Raw genomic sequence first — 26,645 nt, 5'->3', positions numbered from 1 at the left:
TGTGAATAAGCTTAAAATAAAGTAAAATAATGCTTACTTATGGAATGTAATACAAAAATTGGGTTTATTCTCTTTTTCACATCTATTTTTACAAGTTTTCATATCACAAGTCAACATTTTGCCGTGTTATTTCGTAAAATGAACCGATGATGCCTCGACCATAGTTCGCACAAGAATGATGACGTCACGTTTTCAAATTTCACTTGAGGCCATACGCGAGCCCAGCCGGCTCCAATGGAACCGGTATGGGGAGTGGGGATAATACGCTTTTAATCACTTAGGGCAGGTCTACTAATATTCATATGTCTATGGAAAACACTATCAAAATCAGTTGCGTGGTTTAGAAGAACTAAGCGTACAAACAAACAGACGCGGATAGCGACTTCATTTTATACTATTTAGATTAGATTCCTTTTCTGCCGCTGTGAATAGAGTTAAAAAAGTAAGTAATATAGTTCAAGTACAAAATATAGTTTCCCAACATACTGTTCCTAACTGTACTAATTATTTATCGAATGACTCACAAGTGAGGTGACAATCGAATATTCGCGAAATCGCAATGCCGGAAAATTTTGTCACTGGAATGATGTCATAATCTAACCACCGTAGATTCTGTAACCGCTGCGCTGCCAGAAAGAATTGTTTAACAAATAATAATATCTACTACATTAAATTTTATCTCGAAGATCTGATAAACTAAACAATATAGTGGGAGACTTTAATCATCACGATGATATAATAATATTTCAGATGTACAATCTTGGCGTTGATGATTTCAAATTTTTTAACCTTTGTAGTGTGAGTCATAAGTTAAAGGTAATAACACAATGTTCCATGATAATTCAACAACCCTTTAAAAAGTTATATAAAGTCATTAAACAAAAACTAGTATTAGACAAAGTTAAGTAGGTCAGGTTTAAATGTTTTTTTTTCATCGAATTTAATGACATTATATCACTTTGAAGGTGTGTTAAGTTGTCCGGTTACCGTTCCGGTTATAACAATCTTAATTACTATCAAGCAGACAATCTGTGTGCTAAAACGGCGAGCTTTGGCGTCATGAAATGAGCAAAAATTATCTGATTTTCTGGGTCAACTCAACTGCTTTCATGATAACTCAACACAATTACAATTTAACTATTTAAACAAGTATTTGTTTCATCACTTTACATGACTTTAAATCACTTTTTCAATGTGTTTTGAACTGTCATTATGTTGAGTTGTCCGGTTAATAATTGAAGTATATGCTAGAAAAGTCATTTCCATCACGAGCTATGGAGCTTTTAAATAGCCACCGCTATATACATAGATAATAGTGCAAATTCGAATGCGGTTGTTTTTGGAAACAGCAGAAGGATTTGGACTACCTTGGAAGCAAGTTGTTCATGTATACAACTTCCTTTATTAATTAAGTCCCCGCTTACCCAAATTCTACAGATTTATAACAAGTTTCTCGTTAACTCTTTATGTTTTAAGTTTCAAAAAATATATATGTTATTTTTGAAGATAATATCTATAAATTTGTTATGCCGAAACGTAAATTACACGATATTCCCTCGATAGAAAAAATCCGAAAGCAAGCTCCGAGAATTATTGAAAACACGTTTTTTTCTGTTATTTTAGTATATTAAAGTATAAGTAGATAAACAGGTCTTTAAAACACGCGCGATTTTTCGAGCACGACGGCGTAGCCGAGTGCTCGAAATAAAGAAAGTGTTTTAAAGACCAGTTATCCACGAATACTTTACGCTATTTTTTTTATTGGTACACTTTGAAAACATAAATATTGATATTATTATTAAAAATTTGGAAATAAGAACTATTAATGAATTCGTGATGTGACATCACAATATCTTGTTGTCATGGAAATGAAAAACACAAACATTATATTTGACGTTTAAAATATTCCTGTCAGATTTATAGTTAAAAGTTGACATTGACTTCACATTTTGTTGATTTGTTGATGTTGCCATGGTAACTTTAAAAAACGCGCGTTCCATAATGTGCGATTTAAACACGCTAGAGCGTACTTTAAATTAGTAAAAAAGGGCACCAATAAAAAAAAATGTTATAGGCATGAAAAAATTCACAGGTTATCTTTAAATGTAACTAAAGCATTATATAAATATTTTTACGCGTTCCCTCTAACATTCCTATTTACATATCTCCCTTTCAAACCATCTTTGAACGCTCACTACGGGTCCTTAAGTAAAAAGAAGGATTTCGACTATCTTGGAAGTACATAATATCGTTTTTCGTATTTGTTCGTTAGACCGGATTATTTCGTAGAGTGCCCCTTCGCAGGGATACAGTGGTAAGTGATTGGTCATCCCGTTTTCCTCCCATACCTTGTTCTATCCCACATACAGGGTTTTCCAATAAGAGGTGTTATTTTGATATTCAATCGTAAAATATCAATGGTTTCGTTGCTTATGTGGCACGTAGCTCCGTCTTGTTGAAAGAAAACGTTGTCCAGATCAATACCATCCAATTCCGGCCATAAAAAATCATTAATCATCTCTCGATAGCGCAATCCATTCACCGTAACTGTTGCTCCAGCCTCATTTTCTAAAAAGTAAGGTCCAATGACTCCGCCGGACCATAAACCGCACCAAACAGTCACACGTTGAGGATAGAGAGGCTTTTCAACAATAACTCTTGGGTTTTCCGAGCCCCAGATGCGACAATTTTGCTTGTTGACGAAGCCATCGAGGTGGAAATGGGCCTCATCACTCAAAATGATTTGCATTTGTTTCACTCAAGTGAATTTCAATAATTTCAATGCGTTGTTGAAGCGTGTATCGTTTCATTTTTATGAATGGCGTAGTTTCTGCTTGTCAAATGTTAAAAAAATGACAACCTCAAAAGTAACATCTACCGAAATAGCGGGCTATTAAAAATAACACCTCTTATTGGAAAACCCTGTATAATACTATCAGCCAATTCCAGAACATACCATTTTCGTTTAGAGTATGCATCATCGGAAGTTGTACTTTAAGCAGATTCGGATGCAACAATGGGGAATACATATAGCTATTTCATATCCCTCTATCACTATCATTGTTAAATTGTCAACCTGACTTGGCTTTTCCATTTTACAGGAAACATCATTCCCGCAGGTTTATTAGTCAACTTGGTGTATCACCCTGTCCAAGGATATGAGTCAATTTAATAATAATTAATGGTATAATACAAGTAATGATGAGGTATTCATCAAACGATGGATATAAATAATATACAATAATGAAGTGATGCATCCCGCTGACGAAGAAAACAACATATAAGGAAATTCATTACTGGGTAAGGATTCACGACATGTACGCGATACATTCAATGATTCATCATAGGCAGTCCAAGCAAATCAAAAGTTGCTTTTCAATCAAATCAATTCAATCATCATCATCAAACACACCTATTAATTACGGTTGTCTGTGCTGTGCGTTAGTCCTGCGAGAAAACTGGAAAACATTTTTCAAATTCCTTTCAATTTAAGTTTCCTTTTCAAAATTGGAACTGATTGTGTGAAGAATTCAAACGAGCGATAAAATGCCTACCTATCATCATCAACAATAGGTACTACATCTGTAGTCTGTGCTATGCGTTAGTCCTGCATGAAATCTGGTTAGGTTAGGTTAGGTTGCTTTGAATTTAAGTTTCATTTTTCAAAATTGGAACTGATTGTGTGAAGAATTCAGACAAGCGATAAAGTAGGTACCGACCTACCTATTATAATAACATAATATTTATTCGCATGAAACAATATAACTATGTTTAAAGTACTATATTTTTCAACGCCGACCGGTTTCGGTACAACCGTTCCGTATTCATACAAAAATGTTGATTATGGCCTAATTACTGAAATATATTATCGTATCTGTTGCAAGGCTGTGACCGGTCAGTGGTTGAGTGGGCATAGCGCTTGGGTCTCACCCGAGCGTCGCGTGTTCGATTCCTCGGCTGGCTAAGTCCTCCATCACAACACAAGCAACATTTTCGGCTTTCTGTGGTGGTAGTAGGAGATTTTCAAACATTGTCGGGTTATTTGTAACCCGGGAATGTTTGTCTTTCTTTTTAATAAGAAAAGAAAAAAAAAGGCTGGTTTTTCCTTGTTATGATATCATCAGAAACCAATAACTTATTCAAACACAGCAGTAAACTTATTTAAAATAAAAATGAAATCTACATATTAAACAATAAGCGCATGAACTTAAATATTAAGAAAAAAAATATCTGGGATCAGAAAACTAAATTTTTGAGGGGTGTATTTTTTAATGTAGGTAAAATTTGGAATTTTGAAATTTGGATAAAGGAGTCGGAGTTCTCTAATCATTTATCAAAGACAAACGAAGAAGAAGAAAGAGAAAAAGAATTATAAAAAGTGTAAAGAATTTAAATATTATCAATAATCAGAAAATTTGTTTTCATTGTAAATACACCCATCTCTCATTTCTTCAAAAATTACATCTTTAAGTTTACATTTTTCTAAATTAAGCCTGTGACAGCCTACGCTAGTCTCGTGGCCTGGCCTATTTCAACATATAGCTCGTCATACAATCCTATTTGGATTGTATGGCGAGCGATTTCCTGAAATAGGCCAAGCCATGATGCGTATAGCGTAATCTGTTAGCCCCATTAGTAAAGTAAACCCTGATCAGGTGAGCTAAACTCACGCAACATGTCGGTTGCATTTAAATAATAAAACGTGGTTAAGGCGAAGCACTGCAAACAAATGCAAAATCATGTGTTTTTGGCTTGAAAATGTAATCGCTTAGTAATATTTTGTATGCTTTAATTGAATACTGCGAGTAGAATATATCTCGGCCTTTGAAATAATCGAGTGTTTTTTGACAAGTCATTATATAAACCCAGAAATAATCGAGTGTTATTAAATCAGCAAGTCATTAAATAAGCAAGCCTAGAAATAATCGAGTGTTTCCTTTATGCGTTCATACATTTCTATTGAGAAAATATTTTTTTTAGTAGTTTACATTTATGTTTTTTATTGAGTAATTTTTTTATTTTATTTGTATTCTACTCAAGCGAAACGATAGGAAAACCTTCAATTTATCTAAAACATATGTTTTGGTATTCATAATGTACACCATTTCGTTATAAAGATTAATCAAAATAGTGATTTAGCACTAAGCTTCGCCTTAAAACTAAATATTATTATTTTTAATGGTATAACTACTTTAAATTCATTTTCAATTTATAGTTTACGACAAAACTGTGCAAAATAAAATAGTTACTTCGAGTAAACCATAGAATCCATCAAATTAATGCATTTACTTTAAGAATTGCATTATTTATCTCAGCATTCCGCAAATTCTTTCCAAGACAATATTTTCATAGAATATTCTCTCCAATTAGATACAGTAGGTACTCGTATAACCAGGCCGGCACTTCGTCTCCATTGGGGCCATTCCTCGCGCTAAGAAAACTGTGGTCAACACTCTATTAAGTGGCTTTAATGGACAAAATAATTAATCTCAATTACTCACTAATATGAATAATTCCCACACGCTCAAGAAAGCGAATAATTTACGGCATATTTTCAATGCTATAAATTGAAGTTATGTCTTCACGTTTGACCAGTAAAAATAAAATCCCCATGAGTGTGATGTATACCGATTTGAAAGAAAAACGATGTCGTCAATGTAGACAATAAGACCTCTCGACTCCCAGACAACGGGTCAACGATATTTGATTATCTGTTCATAAAAGAATTTGGATATTCGATAATTTCACCAGAAATAGGGGAAAATTTACAAAACCTACAACGAACATCGGTTTATCCATTCAAATTCTGAGGATGAGTTATTTCACAGAATTAGAAACAACTCATCAAATTTCAAAGCCCATTTTCAAGTTCTGTAAAGGTTCTATTCAAGTTCTGTTCTTATATCACTATCGGTCAGTTGTTTCACGAAACTGAAATAACAAAATAACTTGAATAGAACCTCCACAGACCTTGAAAATAAGCTTTGAAATTTGATGAATTGTTCAAATTCTGTGAAACAACTTGTCCTAATATAAACACGGTGAAAAGTGAGTATTGCTAATTAATCAAGAATCTCTTCAAATTATTGGTAATCCGGTTAAAAACGCGAATGCAGGCCTTAATAATGAATTGACAGGTTACCTGATAAACTTTTAGTAAATTACAAATATATTATCATGAAGTCGGACACGTGTTCACGAAAATCCGAATAATTTCCGCACTTCGTCATGATATACGAGTATTATCAAGACAAATGCACGTGCATCATATTCATTCTAAGGCTGAAATCCCGTCTTTAACCGAAAATACCAATAATTTAGATTTATATTTTTTATTGAGTAATTTATTTTTTTATTTGTATTATACTCAAGCGAAACGATAGGAAAACCTTCAATTTATCTAACGCATATTTTTTGGTATTCATAATTTACACCAATTCGTTATAAAGATTAATCAAAATAGTGATTTAGCACTAAGCTTCGCCTTAATTTAAAATCAATAGGACTTTAAATCGTGATAGTATGACATTTCGCAGCTGTTCAATCGGCCTAAGGTCAGCTGTCGTTCGGTGTGAAAGCGAATCGGCAATCGGTAGTGCGCCGCACTGGCGAAATGAGGTCAGGGGTTCGATATCTGGGTACGACTATCGTCTACCGCCGATTGTCTAATGTTCACAAGAATGCAATCACTGTCTATTACATTACTATACCAGTTGTTGTAGGTACTTTGTCGCGTGGCGGATGCAGCTCGCAGCTTGCAGCCAGCGCGTCTGGCATCGATCTAATAATGCACCAGACAGACTCTATTTATTTATGGCTATCATTTGAAGTGGAGTTTCCTAAGGGGCGATGGTGAGATCCAGGGGGGGCGGTGGTGGCCTCGAAGGCAAATTGGGGGCGGTGAATGGCTGAATGAGTTAAATGAATAAAAAAAAATCCTGATAATGAAATCAACTAATTCGTAGGTACAGCATTGCAGTAATCTTTGTTCAATTAGTGATTATGTATTTTTGATGGATTAACATTATTCTTTGTGTTGATGATATTTTTTAAATACTTAAAACAATGCATAAATATATCTAGAGTTTTTTTAAATTCAGAAACAGTAATCTCAACAAGAATTAAAAATTATAAGCGGAAATTCAGGCTTGTGATTGTTGTATTATTTGCTGATGGCTTAGCTATTTGCAACACTTTTTCTTTATACTTTACTATTATTTCACAAACTTTCATAATCGAAATACTTTTCCGTTATAATAAATAATTTTCACCCACAAATGGTACTTTATAACATCACAAGAAATCAGTAACCTATTTAAATTATTTTGGTTCACGAAACGCAGGCCATGAAAAACCTTTTCTTGGATTAGGCATTTTTAGTAAATAAGTGTGGGGTTAAGAAATCACTCCCGCGCTTCGTGCCTAAAGCGGCCGCTACACTACTCGCTTCGACGCTTCGACGAAGTCCTCGACGAAGTTCGAAGTGCGTGCCCACACACTCGTGTACTTCGCGAGTAACTCAGTCCAACCAGTCAGTGATTGGTTTATTTATGCCGTGACGCTTCGAGTCCTTTGACTCGGGCGCATTTAGGCTAAGGACTCACGGAGCGATTTTTACCCGCGTCCGCTGCGGTGGCGGAATGGAGTTTTATTTTCAAAACTCACGAGACCGCTCTTTTTTGCGGTGACGCAGCCGCCGCGGTCGCGGTTATCGCCCGCAATCTTGGCGGTTGATTATCGCAAGACGGGCGGTTGCAAGACTGAGTTCCACTAACTCGCCCGCCAACCGATCGCAGAGCGCGCGGGGGCAACCCGCCGCGGCCGCGGGACCGCGGCCGCGCCGCCGGTACAAGATGACCGCGGGTGCAGCGGGCCCCGCAAACAATCGCACACGCCGCGGGCGTAAAACGCGTCGTGAAATGTGCTTTAATTTTTTACATACATATCTGCATTCTACAGAGGCTGCGGGCCCGCAACCGCGGCGGGCGCGGGTAAAAATCGCTCCGTGAGTCCTTAGCCTTACCGACAACAATCGGAAGTCTTGCGAAGCGAAGCGAAGATGCCCGAAGCGAAGCGAAGTTCGTGCCCACACTATCGTATTCGGTCAACTTCGATCAACTTCGCGTGTAGTGTAGCTGGGCTATAAGAAAATTTGCGACTGTTTGTTTTAACGGAAGTCACTGGAATTAGTCCAACAAATGTCACCATAAACATAAAATAATAAAAGTTACTTAAATTGCGCTTTGCACAGAGCTCTAGTAACATGTATGCTACCTGCAGATGTCATCGCAGGCAAATAAAATTATGTGATTTTTCTTATACATACATATAGTACAGTCATTCATTAAACATATAGGGATTTTTAAGAAATCACTTCGGCCACACATCTTCCAATCACACTTCCATGGAAGAGTGGTACTAAAATCTTACAATATGAAACCCAATGCAATTTATATAGTACTTACCTTATTTCTTAAATAATTCTTTTTTTTAAAATCGTGTGAATTATTACGAAAATAGTGTCTGCCTGCGTACGACAAGCGAATGGCATTTTACCCTTGGCATTCTAGGGGTTAACGGAGGACTTAAGGCCCCGTAGTAAGCGTTCAAGGATGGTTTGAAAGGGAGATATGTATATAGGAATGTTAGAGTGAGCGCACTAATATTAAAAAAACCATTATATTGAAGCGAAAATGGTGAAAATTTAACAAAACACGACTCGTTTGAAATAGAGCAAAAATCTCTCCAGAAATGCTTAAGTTGCATTTAAAGATACACAGTGAATTTTTTCATGCCTATAACATATTAAATAATAGAACAAAACGAGTTTTTAATAATTTTCTGAGCTTACTTTGCGATTTTTTTTCCATCGAGGGAATTTCATATAATTAACGTTTCGGCGTAACAAATGTATAGATATTATCTTAAAAAATAACATATATTTTTTTGGAACTTAAAGAGAAACTTGTTATAAATCGGTAGAAATTGGGAATGCGGGGTCTTAAAGAAATTGCATCCCCAATTTGTGGTAGGTATACCGTGAGGTGAAAAGGGGAGGGGAGGGAGATGTGGAAGAAAATGAGACTATTCAGATCTGGTCGACTAAATCAATTTAGAGAAGCATTTCGATTCTCTCACCAGAATTATTTATACTATCACTTTGGATCTATTGCGTCTACATATAAAGTCGTGGGAGTGAGATGTTGAATTCTTTGAATAAAAAGTAAATACAAATTATAACTCTAATCGGTTTACCAAGAAAAATAATAAACTTGGTGCAATAAAATATTATTTCTGATAACAATGTTATCAGAAATATAAAGTATTGATTTTTAACAGTTAAGTTGCCTATATTGCCAATTTTATGTACCTCGTAAAAATTTAAGATATTACCTGAAAATAGATTTGAAAAACTTTTTTTTTTAATTTTTGGTCGAAAGTTCCGTAAAATCCCAGTAAATGATGTGGGCAGATTCTCTGCATACCCATACGCGACACTGTGATGGCTGTGTGCGTTTGATATAAGTAAAGATATTTATATCTTTGCAAACGTGTATTATTTTATCTTATCTCCAAACTCGAAGGTAAAAAATATACGTATTCTCACGTATATTACAATTGCAGGCTCTGTTGTACACTGTACGTGCGTTCAAGGTATTTCGAATGTGGAAAAAAAAATATATAAAAAAGTTATTTTCCATAGTTTTCTATGAAATAAATTACAATTTTGGGAGGTGGGTATGAGTACCGCCGCCCCGGAACCATTTATTGGATAACCTACACCTCTGCCAAGAGTCAAACAAAGTGGTTCGCTACGTTTTGTGACTTAGCAGGGGTGCCCGGTTTCATGAGGTGAGGTTTATCCGGGTCTTGATCTTGTCCTCCAACTGCGTGGCAGGCTGGATCGGCAGACCTTTTGACCTCTCTAACAGACTGACTCTCTCAGAACATCGCCTTGTGAGAGGGAGGCCTACCTTGTGAGGGATGGATTCACACGTCCATCACTCCTGGACAGAGTGACCCCCAGGTTCCTACCCACCCCTTGTACCTTTATTCCTTCCTAGAACTTCCCATCCTTCCTTTTATAAAAATGACCATTCACACATTATCCTCAAGGAAGACATAGGCTATACTCCTGTGTGGAGCTAATGTAAAAAATAGTTTCCATACAAATAACACTATAATAAATGAAGTACTAGTCTGCTAGGTTCATTTTAAATAAAATTATGTTCGAAACATAAACTTTCAATGTGGTGTTCGAAGATTATGGTCTGTGAATGAAAGTTCAAAATTCGAATGTTCACAATTTCTAACGAACGCCACATACATGGCCTTCCGTCGAGAGCAAAAGTGAAATATCTACTCGGAAACCAATTAACCCAGCCATAATATTATACGAGTTGTATAATCAATTACGACTGTTATTTATATTCAAGAAACGTTTTACGTCCGTATAATATGATTACAACAGACTCGGCTACTATTGTTCCGTATAAAAGACAATAATTTCGTAATGACATCACTCCACACTGACACATTTTTAATAATTCGCCAATTATGCAGAATAAGAACGCATTTCCTGGTTAAATTTACCCAGTATACCGCAAAATTCCCGCTGAATCCATTGGAAACTCCCGCAACCGCTGTCTTTTAGGACCTTTCAATAATGCGTTATCCAAAGTGCTTTAAAAGTTTCAAAAGGGATGGGCAACACAAAAAAAGTTTTACAACTACTTCGAAAGCGTGCATTTACACGATTTTATGTAGCCAACTTGTTGCAAAAGTGAACAAAACAAGTTTAAAATTTCTCACTTTATCTGAAAGCATGCATAAGTTCTACAAATAAACACAAATACTTGAAAAGCTGTCAGAATAAGATTCTAAAAAGGCGATTGTCATCTCTATCTTACCTTGTCCAAACATTTTAACTCCTCTATCGGGTAAACTATTTTTTCACATCTGGCGCATGTTTTATTCATTTTCACGTTTCACTGTTTTCAGTACACTATTGAATATAATAGATCAAACATTAATTTCACTTATTTTTCAATAAACACGGGCTTTGGCACTCACACTAAACACATTTCCCGCTTCGAGAAGTTAGCGACCGTACTCAAACTGCGCATGACAAAAAATGACAAATGGCGGAGGACTGACTGTACGAACACTACAATAATACAATAGTTGAGGTTTCGATCTTGCGTGAAGTCTTTCATATGTTAAGGTTTGGAACAACCGTGAAGTCTTCGTGTTTGAGCTTTGGAACCGTCGTGAAGTTAGTCACAAAAGTTCGGTCGATCTATCTGTCAAGTGATCATTGACGTTTTCAGCCGCTGTGAAAAATATGTTGTAAATTCATAATAAATTGTCAACAGCTAAAATTCACCAGAATTGAAGGTACGAAAATGACTTCTACACCTGTTTTAAAACTTTTTGTTATTCGCTTACTCATTTACGCCCCTTGACAAATTATCTACAAGGGCATACAATTTTTGTGACAGGAGCTAATCATCTTGCAAAGGTCTTTTGAAGTGAAATAAAAATGTACAAAAAGCAATCCATTGTCACAGAACGTTGTAATCCACTCACAATGAACTAATTTCGTATTTGTTTACTAAACAATTACGCAAGATTTGCATCTTTTTATCATTTCCTTATCAAAACTATAGCAATTCATTTTTTTTGTTTTGTTTACCCCGTCTCATGTGACCTTTTTAATTTGCATATATCTCCACTTCAGCATTGAAATCAATTGTAGACATCTTCAAGGCGTATTTTGCCAGACGATTTCATTTGTTTGGTGATTAAAACATTAGCTGGTGACATCATTCATCACTCGGATTATTTTAGCTTCAAGGCTCAACTGATTTGTAAAATATTTTTGCAAACTAATTCGATTCTAATTGAAATAATTATGCTCATGCAGAGATAGAATAAACAGACAGAGTTGGTTGCAACTCTCTTGTTTTCTAATTATTTTTAAAAATTCACGACGAATTTCTAATTCTTAGTCTTTTTTTTGTTTAGAAGTCTGCATAAAAAACACTAAGGACGGGTTGTTTCAGAGAATTCCACCATTTCTTCAAATTTCAAAGTTAATTTTAAAAGTCTGTGAAAGATTTTTTCAAGTTCTGTTATTATTTCAGTTCTGTCAAGCAACTAGCCTATAATGATATAATAACAGCCTATAATGATATAATACCATCTTCACATCACAATTGAATATTCCAGGTTGGGAGAAATATCTCCCAACATTGCTCTAGGGGTTAATATTGTTTCAATAATTTGAATGTATTTTGTGGGAAACACTATATGACTTCTTATTTATCTTCTGTATTTGGGTTAGGCACCATGTGTCACAATTGTAAGTTATCATTAGTCTTATCTGTGTTTTATATGCACAATATAAACAGTTTACCTTTTGAGTCACTATTTTGGAACGTAGTTGTTCTTTGTTGATAGGGAAGCCAGGGCCGGCCCTGAGCCAAACGGCGCCTGGCGCTAGTGTTATCAGCGTCTTAGCTCCTTCTTGACTTGGCCAGTGGGCGCCCGGAGCGCCCGCACAAGGCCGCCCCTGAGGGATACACCTATCGGCATATGTCGCATGAGAACGGGTGGCTTCTACAATTCGTTCTTGAGTTCAACAGCTTGGCTGTGGAACGATTAGCCGGCCTCCATGTTTCCTCCCTCTTACAACATGGGTCTCTTCAAGACCCATGTTCACTCCTTCCTCTCCTCAAAACGACCCTCCCGCATTCCTAAAGATAACATAGACCCTGAGGAAAATTATTTTTTTCAGGGCCTCCTCTGTGTGGGAAAAAAAAATACCAGCTAGAAATTTTTTTTAAATTCCTGCAATATGTGTAGCGAAGTCAGAGTGGTAGAACTATAACTGTCACCTCACCTCATCACCTTGTCACCTCGATACACTCCTTATCTGTACCGAACTTTGATGTTGATCTATTTTCGATTTCCTCTGTTTAGATTGCCTAATAACTGAAGTATAGAACTAAATATATGAGCATAATTGGTCCACATCCTGTCCGATCCGTATAAAATGGTTAGTCAGTTACATTGAAAATAGAACATATGGTGGTGCGCAAATCTTTCGCTCGCAATTGTGCGGAGATGGGGGAGTGCGATAAGAGCTTAACAAAGTAACAAACGAATTGAATTTGCCTTATATTGTTTACAGGAGAGGAAAGATTGGGAAAGGCCAAAAGACTTACCGCTCGATCCGGTCTTCCATATCCGCTGGTTCCTTTTACACAGATCAGTGTTCAAATATAATTAAGGCAATTCCTTTTGACACTTTGTTCACATAACATAAAACAGCGATGTTCACTGAGGCGGGTTAAATGTTTCTCTTGACGATGTGATATTCCAAAAAATCACAACCGAGTTCAACATTTTGTGGGTATTCACAACGACACAACAATTCTTCGCGGTGACTAAAAATGCAACGATGAATAATGTTACCTCGTTATTTGGCCCGGATTAGCAGGAAAGGGGACAAGGGGAAAAGGGGGGTGAAGGGTTCACATTTAAGGCTATTCAATTAAAACCTTACACGCAACTAACATATATAAATACAGCAGTGACAAAGTAGATATCAGGTATGGAGTACCACAAGGCAGTGTCTTGGGTCCTGTACTATTTCTCATCTACATAAATAGAAAATTAATAAATTTAAAACTCAATAAAAAATATAAATGTAAACTACTACTACTACTGCAAAAGCAGTTTAGCAGATTTAAATTGTAAAATAAATAAAAATAAATAAAAAATGTATTTATTCAATAGAAATGTATGAACGAATAAAAGAAACAACTTTAAAATATTATAACTGAGGTTATCTGTGACAGTTTACCTTCATTAACTTTTTTGCTCTCTTATCAAATTATTTACAAAATAAATAAAATCCAGTTTTACGCTTGAAATCGAGCTTTTTTCGACTCCATTTTTCAAGCGATTTTGATGCCTGTGCATGACGATATAAGGCATACCAAGAATATACACCTTTTTGGCTTGTAGCTTCCTCTTAATGTGGTTGACTGGAAAAGAAAGATCAAATATCAAATAACTAACACTATGTACACTCACACTTATGCAATTTCTAACGATATACAGGGTTGTCCAATGAGATGTTACCACTCATATGGAACTACATAATTAAAAAAAAAATACAAATAATATTATTATTAAAATCAGTCATTTTAAATACATGTAGGAGATTTTTTCTTTCTTACGAAAGATTTTTTAAATATTTATATTGAGGGATTAGTAGGATTTATAGGTCCAATTAGAAGTTCTACCGAGCCGAACCCTCTGATATGAAAATATCTGGAGTGGGTGAATTATTTTCCCATTTGATCTCTGGTGATTTAACGTGTTGTTGTTGTATTGTTTTGTATTTATTATGCTTATATAATGCACTTGCATAATGTGGATTGACTAGATGATCATTTGTGGAAAAGTGCGTGGAAGGGTTTAGTTTTTCCTGTGGGAAAGATTTAACCCGGACATAAAGTCGGAAAAAAATAAAATTATTATATAATTATTAATATTATTATTATATTATCATAATAAAGAATTTGAGTAAAAAATGTAGACTTTTTATAAACATATTCATGTAGATCAAAAAACATGGATTCTGTATATACTTATATATTTCTATATTTTTACTCTCAGAATTAATAAATCATTCTTTAAAAATGATTTAAAAGCTTTACTGAGTATATGCTCCATAATTGGTCAAAAGAAATCTGATGTCAAATACGCTCCAAAGTAAGGTCAAATCGAGCGGTTTACTATGATCGCTCTTTACATGTAACAGGCCCGCTCATCTGGAATAGACTTCCCTCAGCTCTTACTTATTTCCTGAATTTGGTTGAATTTAAACGGGTTTTAATAGCAAAATTATTTAAAAAATCTTACCATTCATAAATCTTAACTTATTTCAATATTTTATAATAAGCCATATTCTAAAACTTCCGGTAGTTGTTTTGGTTTCGGTTGCCTCCTTATTGTACCTTCTTTAAATGTCTGCTCAGAAGATTCTCATTTCTAAGCACAAACTGCCACCTGTTTTATATTATATTTTAGTTTTAATGTTCTTGTTTTGTCTTGTCCTGCTATTATTGTTATTTTAAGTTTTTTCATCACTTTGTATAAACAGTATATTTAGTGTTATAATATTAGATCTGTATTGGGTAAGACACACTGTAGGAATAATTTTAAGAACATGACCACTAATACCAAATTACCGTTTTTAAGTTTGTTATAGTAAAGCACACTTGAAGTGAAATGACACTAAACTACGCTATATAAATGCCATGTTATTATTATTATTATTACTCTGTATTAAGTTACAAGTCATATTAAGTCAAGCATCAAGTAAAACGTAATAACTAAACATCTTTTTCTGTTACATGCGTACTTTGATAATAAGAGGGAGAGGTCGCTATACAGTTTTGAATTGTGTCGCTAGGTATGTTGATCTGAGTTTTTCAGATGATTTGTGTTTGTCATTTTAGTTTTATCGATTGTTTTAACTTACATCGTAGTATCTTCTGACATTAAGATTAAATTAAAAAAAAATTAAAAAAGTTAAATTCAAAGCGGTAAAATTGACGCTTTTCCATAATATAATGCAACTCAAATAATGAGCGCGACCCCGACTAAAATCACCTACATGCCAATATGATGTTTTTTTAAAAAATGAGTAAGCAACACATTTCAAATTTCCGTAAAAGCAATGACAATAACCCCGCTGGTAACGCTGGGGAACCCGACGTAATGCCGCGTAGTTAGACAATAAACATTGATAAAAAAAATGTACTAAAATTCCATACTAAAGAATAAAAAATACCTCCACTCAAAATGCACTAAAACACAGGATGTTCACTAATTTGATTAATCTTTATAACGAATTGGTGGACATTATGAATACCAAAAAATATGCTTTAGATAAATTGAAGGTTTTTCTATCGCTTCACTTGAGTAGAATACAAATAAAAATATAAATTACTCGAAAACTACTTAAAAATATAAATTATGAGATTGGTCTATAGCTGTCTTGGGAGGTAGAGTCCAACGATTTAGATTTGAGAACAGGTGTTATTATAGTTCTTGTCATATTTGTTGGCAAGTATCCGTTCTTCAAGATGTCGGTAAACAAACTCGCCAGCAGTAGAAAAATCGGTCCTCCAGCGTGTTTGATGTGTTCGGTACTCAGTCCGTCATGACCCGCTGATTTCCCAGTTTTCATTTGTCTCAGGGCGGTAATGACCATGTCTGCTGTGATCAATTAGCCGCTGTCTTGGTTTGTTAAACGACTCAGTGGTGGTTCGCTTGCGGGGATTGAAGAGGTCGGTAAAGAGGTGGCGAAGTGTTCTGCAAAAATGTTAGCAATAGCTTTAGTGTTCGTTTCTCCATTTATATTGCACGGAATTTTACATCGTATGTTGCAGTGTTTATTTGTCTTATTCCAAAACTGTTTAAAGTCACGGCTATGTAAAGCTCCAGCTATTTTATCCATTTGAATTTGTTTGGAGTCGTTTTGACATTTTTTCAATGCTAGTTTGAACGCTGCACGCTTTAACTTTCTTTCCACCGCAATGGAGCCCTCATGGGGCCTACCATTTTCAATCCAGATCATCATAGCGCGTCTCGATTCTGCGTATTTTTGCGCGACGAAGTCATTCCAACCACATATTTGTTTATGCCGTTGTGATCTTTGTTTGTAAAATGCTTCAATCGCAGCGTGTCGTAGTGCGTCCACTATGTGGGTATATAGTGCCTCGATGTTCGCAATTGCAGGGTTGCCAATTCTCTCGTTCGATATAAAATCTTGTTGAATATTTTGTAGAAAAACTTGTTAGGTTATATTATAACTCTGAATGTCGCGTTCATTCTTTGGATTCCAAGTTGCTCGGTCAGTTTTCATACATGTATATATTTCGGTAGTTGGTATTCCTTCCGTTTGTAGGGTAAGTTCGAGAGGCCGATGGTCTGTCCAGTCCACGTCGTAATATATTTTCATGTCTAGAATCTGCTTGAAGATATTTTTTGTCATTAAGCAGTGGTCCAGCCACCTAGTGGTGTGGTGTGCGTCACTAATATATGTATATGAATTTTCTGGTAACATTTCGGTGTCAGCACATATAAAATCATATTCTTGACAGAAAGATTTAAGTTCTATTCCGAAAAGTGAATCTGGATTAGCATTAAAATCTCCGATAATTATGGAGTTGGTGTAATCCTTTTCGTTAATAGTTGCTTGCAAGGTAGCGAGACAGTCAACGTACTCTTCGAAGTGATATTATAGCTAAGATTATCTGTGACAGTTTCACTTGATTAACTTTTTTGTTTTCTTATAAAATTATTTACAAAATAAATGAAAAACCAGTTTTTTGCTTGAAATCGAATGTTTCTAGATTCTGTTTGTCAAGCGATTTTAATGCCTATTACCTACGATATAAGGTATACCAAGAATATACACATTTTTGGCTCGTAGCTTCCTCTTAAGTTTGAGTGTGTATGTTGATAAAATATATATTTTTTTAAATGGACTCAAATAACTTACTATGGTACTTATAATATTATTTAAAGAATCATCATAATATTAATTATTTGGGCTTGTGCACATATCGTGTGTTCTTAAAATAAAAGTCAATCCCATGTAAGTGGTAGCATCTTTTTGGAACACCCTGTACAGTGTACAGTTTGTTTGTAATTTTCATTACCAATTACTTACTATATTTATAACTTTTTTATTCTATGTGTATTTTTATATTTTCTATATTTCTATTCTTTGTATGTGATTGCATTAAATAATAAAACTTAGTGTGTATGCGTGTTTTAAAACTAATTATTATTATATTATAATATATATTTATAGTACAATATAATGTTAATTACCATTTAAGAAAACCATGTTTTTATTTTCGGGTAAATCTAGTCAAGTATTATTATTTAATGAGAAGGCAGCATTCTGCTGTTGCGCTCATATCTCGTTTCACAATAAGTTTAACAGTAATTGAGTTGTTTTAAATTCAAAATAAGTTAATCCTTTCTTCTCTTCAAATAAGAATCCAATGGGGCTTTAAATTAGTTTATATTCGTAGAATCAACGGCATGTTGTGTAAGTTTGTTCCATACTTCCCCTACTCTGTTCGCAAGGAAGTGTTTCCTAGGATTGGATCCAAAACATGTTTTACTAATTATTTTTGAGTGTCCAGAGATTTATATTTTTGTTGGTGGATAAGTGTCAATCAAGTCAACCCTTTTTCTTCTTTCTTATAATCTTAGTTCCTTGAGTCTATCTTCATATTGCAGGTCTTTTAAACCTCTTGGTGTTTTTGTAAATCGTCAATGTACGCTCTCTAAAAGATATATATCTTTTGCAAAATATGAATTTCATATTTGGAAATCATATTCCAGGAGAGGTCGCACAGAGGTTGAGTAGTTTGTTTATTCTCTAAATGCGTGTCTAAAAGGCGTTGAAGCGTGAATCCAGGCTCCGAAAGCTTTTTAATTAACCATTTAGCTGCTGGAAAAAAGTTATAAAGTAAAAATCAAAATACTTCGATGAAAAAAATAAAATAAAATTTGGTTCTCTTGTGATGTAGATTCACCAATTTCCCAATGGTACCTCTAGTTTTTGGACACTGTGTATATACATTCCTATATATGTTATCTTTATTTACTCCGTCTGAGCTAGTTAGAAGATAAACAAGCGCTACATTGGATTGTTGTACTGACATGCTAGTTTCATAGTTTACTTAGCTTACAAAGTGTGCTAACCAATAATATATTCGCTGAAGACACAAAATCTCATTTTCTACGTATGATTGACGGCTACTACTATTCTTCTTTCTATGAGTTCACTACACATTCTTTAACAGGACATGAACAAAAAACTTTGTAGATTTCAAAATTGTTATATTATGTTTACCATGATTATGTATTTTTATATTGACTCGACTTTCCCAATGTCATGTTTGGAGATAATAGTGTCGAGGCTCTTTTAAAGTAATCGAAGAAGTGAACTTATTATGGTGGAAACACAAAGACCGACAAGTTATTCCACAACCGAGCTCTTAAGCGTGCAAGAATGAGTTGTAAAAACAAACTTAGTAGTAAACAAAGTACGTCCAGTTTTCGCTTGTACACTTAATTCTGGTTTTCACAGAGGTTGATTAGGAGATGAATGCTATTTTATTGTAGGAAAATCACTCCAGGATGTTAAAAATAAAACACATTCTTGTTTAAGGTTATTCTTAAAATATATTTAGAAACTTTACACCGATAGATGGCGTTATTTTCAATATTGTCAATTAAAACTCTTTTAACGCGTTATGCTTTTTAATATTGAGGTAAGTTATTGGTTCGCGCATGCACATAAAATATATTAATCTGTTTAAATTTTTTTTCGTACCAATACTTTTATAATTTTACAGAACGGCAGAAAAACACACAATTTTATTGTAAAACCAACACGCACAGAAAACATTTGGCGCGGAAGAATTTTAATACCAAACCAAAAGATATTTGTAAAAAATCGTGCATTTCAAAATTTCTACGGTAAAACGCTCAAGTCTAAAAGAGAAGGATGATAAAAGTATTGTTGAATTCAGTAATTTAAATCGTCGCTTGGGGAGATTGAATTTTTTATAAAAAGCGCTGGCTAGGTAACAAAGCATATGGCGCGTTGATGGCCTTAACTGGACCTTTTTTTTAAAGGCCGCTTGCACGACTAACTATGGCCATCGTAATAAGAATATTATCACTCTATACAATCCTACGAACTTCGGGAAATCGAGAGAAGTCCGTTTTACATGGTTACCGATAACGTATATATTTTTTACTGGTGATTTATAACTTTTTCAATGAAAAAGCTGTAGTTTTTTAAACTTTGGAATTACCTTTTTCAGCGTGTAAAATTTAAAAAAATATCGACTTACCTATCGGTACCTATCGCATCTAGAAAAATCGTCAACAGTATTTTTTTCTTATACGGAAGTTGTTTCTCATTCAAAATAATTTACCACCTCTCATAGTTTTTTTTTTATATCTTCCCTCCACGTAAAATCATGGAGATGTATCCGTAGTCTCACTTGCTCTATTATTATTATTATTTTAGTAATTTTAAGTGCTTCCGTGTTGTTCCCTCGAGTGTTTTCTCTTGGGGTAAGAATAATCTCGTCAAATTTAATGTTTCAAAGACCCAATCATGTCCGTTTGATAGATTCTCTAGTCTTCACAAACAGATTGCAATTTTTAGAGCACAGGCGTCGGGTAGGAATGCTATTCTTGTTTTACCGGTATTTCAATGGAAGATGCTCCGAGGAACTAGCGTCATTGATCCCCCGGCACCGGTGCATAGTCGGGCAACACGCCAAACGCGCGCCCAACATGTGTACACGGTTGACATTTGTCACATGAGAACGGGTCGCCGCTCGCGACTCTTTCATGAGTTCAACAGCTCGGCTGTGGAACGATTTGCCGGCCTCTATGTTTCCTCTTTCCTACAACATGTTCACTCCTTACTCTCCAAAACCCTCCTCACAGCATCTTCAAATATGACATAGGCCCTGAGGGAAATTATTTTCCTCAAGGCCTCCTGTGTGGAGTTAATTTTAAAAAAAGCGCTTGTCCACGTAAAGGCCTTCCAGAATTATCGAACGAGACGTGGTTGATTTGAACACAAAATTCGTACACAAAATGTCTTGTCGTGTTAAATGGGTTTTACGACAACAAGCGATGTAGGTACATACCTATTTATTAACCATGACCTTGGTGTTTCTTTGCATCTAATATGTTTTGTGTAAGTCAAAAGTTATATCTGTTCGTATATTTGTACGCGGCGTATGTACCGAAACCAAGTGGTTAGAATTACCAGATGGAGAATCAAATTCGTCGTGCCGCTAGGCCTTATCGCTTTTGGTGAGTTGATACTAGAGCAGTCAAAAAGTGGACCACACCGCATTTATTTTATTTTTATTGTAGCTATATACAATTTACAAATACATGATATGAATAGTATTTTATAATAAAAATCACTTTGTGCACAATTTTATACTATCTTTATTTAGATACAAAATAAAATCAAACCATATTTTATCAGTGTTTATGTTGTTTATTTATTTATAAACGTAAAACTTCCTTCTTCAATCTTTGCAAATTCACTTTGTGGTGTCATTTTTAATATAATGAAACAATACCTTTAGTTATAATTATCCTGGGTAAATTTTAAATATAATTAGTGGTGTATATATATTGATTGAAGTAAAACGTTCTTTAGGCGTGCTTGACTTGGTTGGGGAATAAACTGGCAAATGGAGTGGAGTGGAGGAGTATGTCTACCTATCACTGATGTGCAAAATGGGTACCCAAAACCATTTGAAATGCAAAATGGAAATGGGTCAAAACTTTTCCATTTGAAAATGCAAAATGCAAAATGGTTTTTAGAAAAGCATTTCAAATGCAAAATGCAAAATACCTATTTTCAAAATGCATTGAAAATGCAAAATGGTTTCTCAGGTCAAACAATTAAAATAATTATAGAATTTTTAAATAATTTTGTCATTTAATAATGGACATCAATGTAGAACAAACATATTACATGATGGTAAATCCAAAAACACCACGACTACAGATTATGAAACCACAAAAAAATTGCGCGGGACTAATGTTGCCAACGTAAAAACATAGAAACTGCTATCTAACATTTAATATTACAGCGTCATGGCCCCATGTTCAGTATTTTTTTTAATGGTATCACTCAATTGCCAGGGCTCCTACCGGGGAGCAACTTGGACAAATGTAAATTATCTCTCATAGCGAGGTTGAGGACCGACTGATATTTGGGGCTTATGAAAAAAAGATGAGTGGAGATAGTAGGAAGAATGTTGCAAAAAAGCATTTAAAATGGAAAATGCATTGAGAAAAGCATTTAAAATGCAAAATGCAAAATGGTTTTTAGAAAAGCATTTAAAATGCAAAATGGAAAATACCTATTTTGCATTTTGCATTTCCATTTGAAATGGATGTATTTGAAATAAAGCACATCTCTGCTACCTATGTATATGTACTTTTCTTGGCGGTGAGTCTAGAAGGTTCTGGATGGTTTGCAAATGCTTTAGAAAATTGTGGAAGGAGAACGTTCTAGAAGCTGGGTACCCCAGCTAGTAAAGAATAGATTTTTTATTTTTATTCATTATTTTCATTATCGGATACATCAGTAATTACTGTGGATGATTTTAAGACCGAGACAATAGGGCTATGGTATGAGAAATTAGACACATATGTTTTCGAATGAAAATTAGAAAGATATTTAGAGAAAACTGCATCGATTGTTGTTCCGTGTCTTGTGGTAGGTCACTTCAATTGTTTACACTTTTTCGATAGTTTTTTATAACATCTCAAACCCTTGGCAAATGGCAGACAGATAATGTTATGCTAGAGTATATAGGTACCTACGTAGCTCGATCTATGCATTTTATTGTTTAGTACATCAAAATAACTAGGCGAGTCTATCTATAGTACTTTTTACAGATTCAAGAAAGTTCTAAATTATTAAAGTCGTCCTTGTTATCGTAAGACAGTTAATTTAGCCCTTTTACTGTAAGCCTCCGTCGCAAATATTCCGTGCGCTCAGTAATACTGGAACATTTATAAAAAAGCGAAAACATTATTCTATCAGCATAAAAAACCATTCCATGCAACTTGACATTTTTACTACAAATGCATCTAACTAGGTACTTTAGAACCGTAGGAATGTGTTGCAAACGTTCTTGTGAAATATATATCGGAACTGCTCCCACAGAAGTATATCTCTTCTAGTGTACGGACAGGCTAGAGTAGCGTTTTTACCTACTTGTGTCACTAACACTTACAGTAATTAGATGAAAAATAATGACTTTTGTTAATGTAATTACTCGTTTATTATAAGTAATATAACAGTAAAATTTGCGTTCGCGCAAAAATCATTATTAGTATTATTTTTCAGTACTAAAATAAATAAAATATTATCTGTAGATTTCGAATGGGGCAAACAAACAGTTTGTATGAAAATTGCCGCTTACGTTTCACTTTAATCCTACGTTATTATTGGGTAGTGTGTTCACGGGGGTTGGAAAAATCTAGAACAGATATTAATATTACGCTTTGTTAATTTTGTAAAAATATTTTTTACTGTATTCCAGAGTTTCAAACCATCTCTATAGAGTTTCATATAAAGCAATAATAAATATTTAATTGTATGAAGTATAATATTTTGAATCTTCATTATTTTTATTTTCTGTTTCGTATAGCAAGATGCCGGGCACAAATCTGGTTGTGCCGGTGGTGCTGTGGGGCAAGAACGCGCCCACGCACTGCGTTAGCTCCGTGTTCCTGTCGCGGGACCAGCGTACGCTCGTCACAGGCTGCTATGACGGACAGATCTGCATCTGGCAGATGGACCCCGAATCGCTGAAGATGACACCGCGCTGTCTGCTCATCGGTCACACGGCGCCCGTGCTCTGTCTGAGCAGGGCTTCCATCATACAGGTAAATGCATAGCTGCGTATAATTAGATAGAGATCGAGAACTTTATCCTGGAGAAACTCATAATCACTGGCAAAGTAGAAGGTAAGAGAAGCAGAGGAATGTAAGGCAAACGAATTCAGCGCAGCACATTGTGGGAATTTTCTGCCCAGTTTTCTGTTAGTTTTTAAACGAACTGCTTGGCGTAGCGACGCTGAAAATGAGTGAGGTGGGTAAATTATAACACATTTGTAAAAGTGTCTTAACTAAATAATGTAACAAATATTAAATTTTAGAAACAAGCTCGAACTTTTGTTTATCCAATTTGGGATTTGTAGTTTTTATGCAGTCAGCAAATCACAGATAGGGAGACGATCTCGCCGCCTCCCGTGCTTCACGCACTTGGTTTGTTCCACTTTACCTGATTGGCCGGTCTATCAATTTGATTGTCTATGGTTGGACTTATCGAATTTCACAGGCGTCCAGAACCGCAAGGAGTGGGGGAGTCTTGACCACCAGGTGAATTTGAGTGAGGTTCACGATCCTCAACAATGAGGAAATTTGATTTAAATCTAGTTTTAGTTGGAGGCCTCTTGGAGGTAAAAAAGTCGAACCTTTTTTTAAAATTCTCATCTAAATATATCAATGTCTTTTAATGGTGCTATGAAACCAGTTGTATAGTGTCCAGTCACTAGTCAGTTGTTGCATGGTCACCGAGTATCTGACTCTTAAAGGTCTTCTAATAATTGTATAATAAATATAGATTATGTTTTTTTGTCTTTTCCAGGATAATAACTTCATAGTGAGTTCCTCAGAGGCCGGAGAGATGTGCACCTGGGACCTGGTGGATGGCAAGTGCAGGGAGCATGTGAAGCTGACACAGATACACACTAGCATCCAGGTAAATTTTATTTCATTTAAGTGTCTTCTTTCAAAACGCAATATATCTAACTCAAAATTCAAGGTAGACCATCTGCGACTATTCTCTGTAAATGCATATCAGGGTATCACAGTATCAGGGTTTGATTTCGATCGTCGAGCATTTCACTTGATTAAAAATCTCAATTTGGCAACTTGACCTACAACGCACTCTTTGTTCATTATCTAGATTCCATTCTAACACATAAACATTTGTGGGTCTTAGAAATATCCAAGTTAAACTGAGCCCTGTAAGTTGAGATTTTGCTATATTTTAATATGTATGTATTCGTTTTTTCAGGCTTACCATATGTGCAACTGTGATGATCTCCGCTTGTTCTGCAACGGTTACTACGCCGAGATCCTCATCATGGACCCTTTCTCCCTGGAGATCCTGTTTTCCCTGAGCTCCAAGATGAACCCGGACTGGATATCTGCACTGCACGTGAGTAATTAGTAACAGTGACAATCATCACAAAAATTCACACTGATATTTTTACGCTGGGTTTTGTTTGCTTCTGACCTATTTCACCACTTTGTGCCAACCTTGTCAACCTTTTTAGTTGCTGACTTTAGCTGTAAAAAGATATAAAGCTACAATTTTTGTTCTCAGATTGAAACTGAGCAGAACATGGTTATTTTGTAAAAGCAATTTTGACTGGGTAGATCTTTGGTACAACTAGGGGAATAGAAAGACTACTATGAAAACATGTATGCTGATGATGCGGTGCTGAGTGCTAATAGTATGGATTATCTGCAGTTTTTTCACAAAAACTCATAGTTACCAACATTAGCATCCTGGTTTGAGATGCAAATATTCCTTATTAAATTTTTAATTTTGCCGGGATTTGAACTAACAATCTCTAAGCTCAGAGCTAATTCACTTTCCACCCTATAGTCACCCTAATGACAATGGTCATTGTACAGAAAGAGTGGCCCCTATTAAATAATGAGTTAATTATACTCTAACCGTATTTACGCGATTGTCGCATATGTGATTCATCAATGGCTACGTTACATATGTGATCCATGAATTTTCACTAAAACACGTACAAACGCTGTGTCAAAACGTGCAGCGTGATGGGATAGATTTCGTTTTAAAAGTTAATATCATTGAGGAAAGAAGGGAGAGGAGGTGGTCTTACAAACGTTTCCTATGAGACTTGTCGCTTACGTCGGAGACGGAAACCTGGAGTGCAGGGGGGAATTTCAAATTAACACGCCCATTGATAACGGTACATTTGCCAAGTGTTAGTCAAGTTAGCAATAGATGGCGCTTATTAAAAAAATGAAAATAATTTAATCTTTTAAAACTGGTTGTGATGTTTAACAAGGAAATAAACAAATATTTAATTTTTAGAATAATATTTTATGAGCCTGGCGACATACAACAGATAATAAAATTGTATTTTAATATTTATTTTATTCATTTATGTAATTACTAGCTGTACCCCGTCTCGCGTTGCTGTGGCTCAGTATGTCTGTGCAGATAGAGAAACAATAGCGCATTTTTCTTTTGCGTCCAACAGAAGGCGCTGTTTTTCAAAAAAAGCATGTTTTTACCTGTCACAGGTGACATCTGTATAATATAGGTATATAAAAACACATGCGTATTTGAATGCAACGTTGTGTCAAAATTTCAAAGCAATCTTGCGAAGAACTTTAGGAGATTTAAGATTTTGAACTAACGAACATTTACATTTTAATTTATATAGATAAATAAATGCCTCTATCTAGCGGAGTTAAACGAAACAATGAAATTAATAAGGCGTGTCGACCCAATGTTCCATCCACAAGCCAATGCTATGCAACTGTGACCACTAAAATAATTTTCTTTAGGCACACTATCGCATACCATTGCTGAATTATTTTTTCCAAATGGGTCTGCTACTGCAAAACGCATCGGAAATGCATGGCAGAAACACAAGCGATTTTTTATAAAAAACAACAACAGTAAAAATGCTTTCATGTGAAAAGTAATGCCATCGCTAGTTTTTAACTTTCTTCCTGTATGGTTTTTACAAAATTTCACACAGCATTTCATCATTTAGAGTTAACAAATGCACTTTGTAGCTTATTAACGAATAGTCTGCTCACGCCGAGCGGTGAAATCATACTGGCATAGTAAGCGACACCCAATTGCGCCTAGTTTAGTTTGTTTGTTGTGTTGTGCCCAGTTGCCCTAGTGCCATCTC

General features: G+C 35.2%; 2 protein-coding genes across 7 annotated transcripts in view; one reads left to right on the top strand and one right to left on the bottom strand.

Annotated features, from left to right (window-relative positions):
* The window catches only part of Lasp (LIM and SH3 domain protein Lasp), a 73,478-nt gene extending 62,350 nt beyond the window's left edge, over nt 1–11,128 (bottom strand). For both annotated transcript variants that reach the window (XM_089648154.1, XM_089648155.1), the window contains exon 1: nt 10,911–11,128. In XM_089648154.1, the coding sequence (XP_089504280.1) occupies nt 10,911–10,979 (69 nt within the window). In that variant the 5' untranslated portion in view covers nt 10,980–11,128. The remainder of the gene's footprint in view (nt 1–10,910) is intronic.
* Nucleotides 11,129–11,261: 133 nt separating this feature from the next.
* The window catches only part of Rbcn-3B (WD repeat-containing protein Rbcn-3B), a 140,718-nt gene continuing 125,334 nt past the window's right edge, over nt 11,262–26,645 (top strand). For all 5 annotated transcript variants that reach the window (XM_089648035.1, XM_089648033.1, XM_089648037.1 and 2 more), the window contains exons 1-4: nt 11,262–11,397; nt 23,319–23,556; nt 24,320–24,433; nt 24,752–24,895. In XM_089648035.1, coding sequence (XP_089504161.1) covers nt 23,323–23,556; nt 24,320–24,433; nt 24,752–24,895 — 492 coding nt within the window. In that variant the 5' untranslated portion in view covers nt 11,262–11,397; nt 23,319–23,322. The remainder of the gene's footprint in view (nt 11,398–23,318; nt 23,557–24,319; nt 24,434–24,751; nt 24,896–26,645) is intronic.

Source organism: Hesperophylax consimilis, chromosome 27 (assembly GCF_061612785.1).
Source record: "Hesperophylax consimilis isolate HC1 chromosome 27, BYU_Hcon_1.0, whole genome shotgun sequence".
Classification (NCBI taxonomy): domain Eukaryota; kingdom Metazoa; phylum Arthropoda; class Insecta; order Trichoptera; family Limnephilidae; genus Hesperophylax; species Hesperophylax consimilis.
Note: the sequence above shows the minus strand (reverse complement) of the source record. Positions and strands in the feature narration are given on the sequence as shown.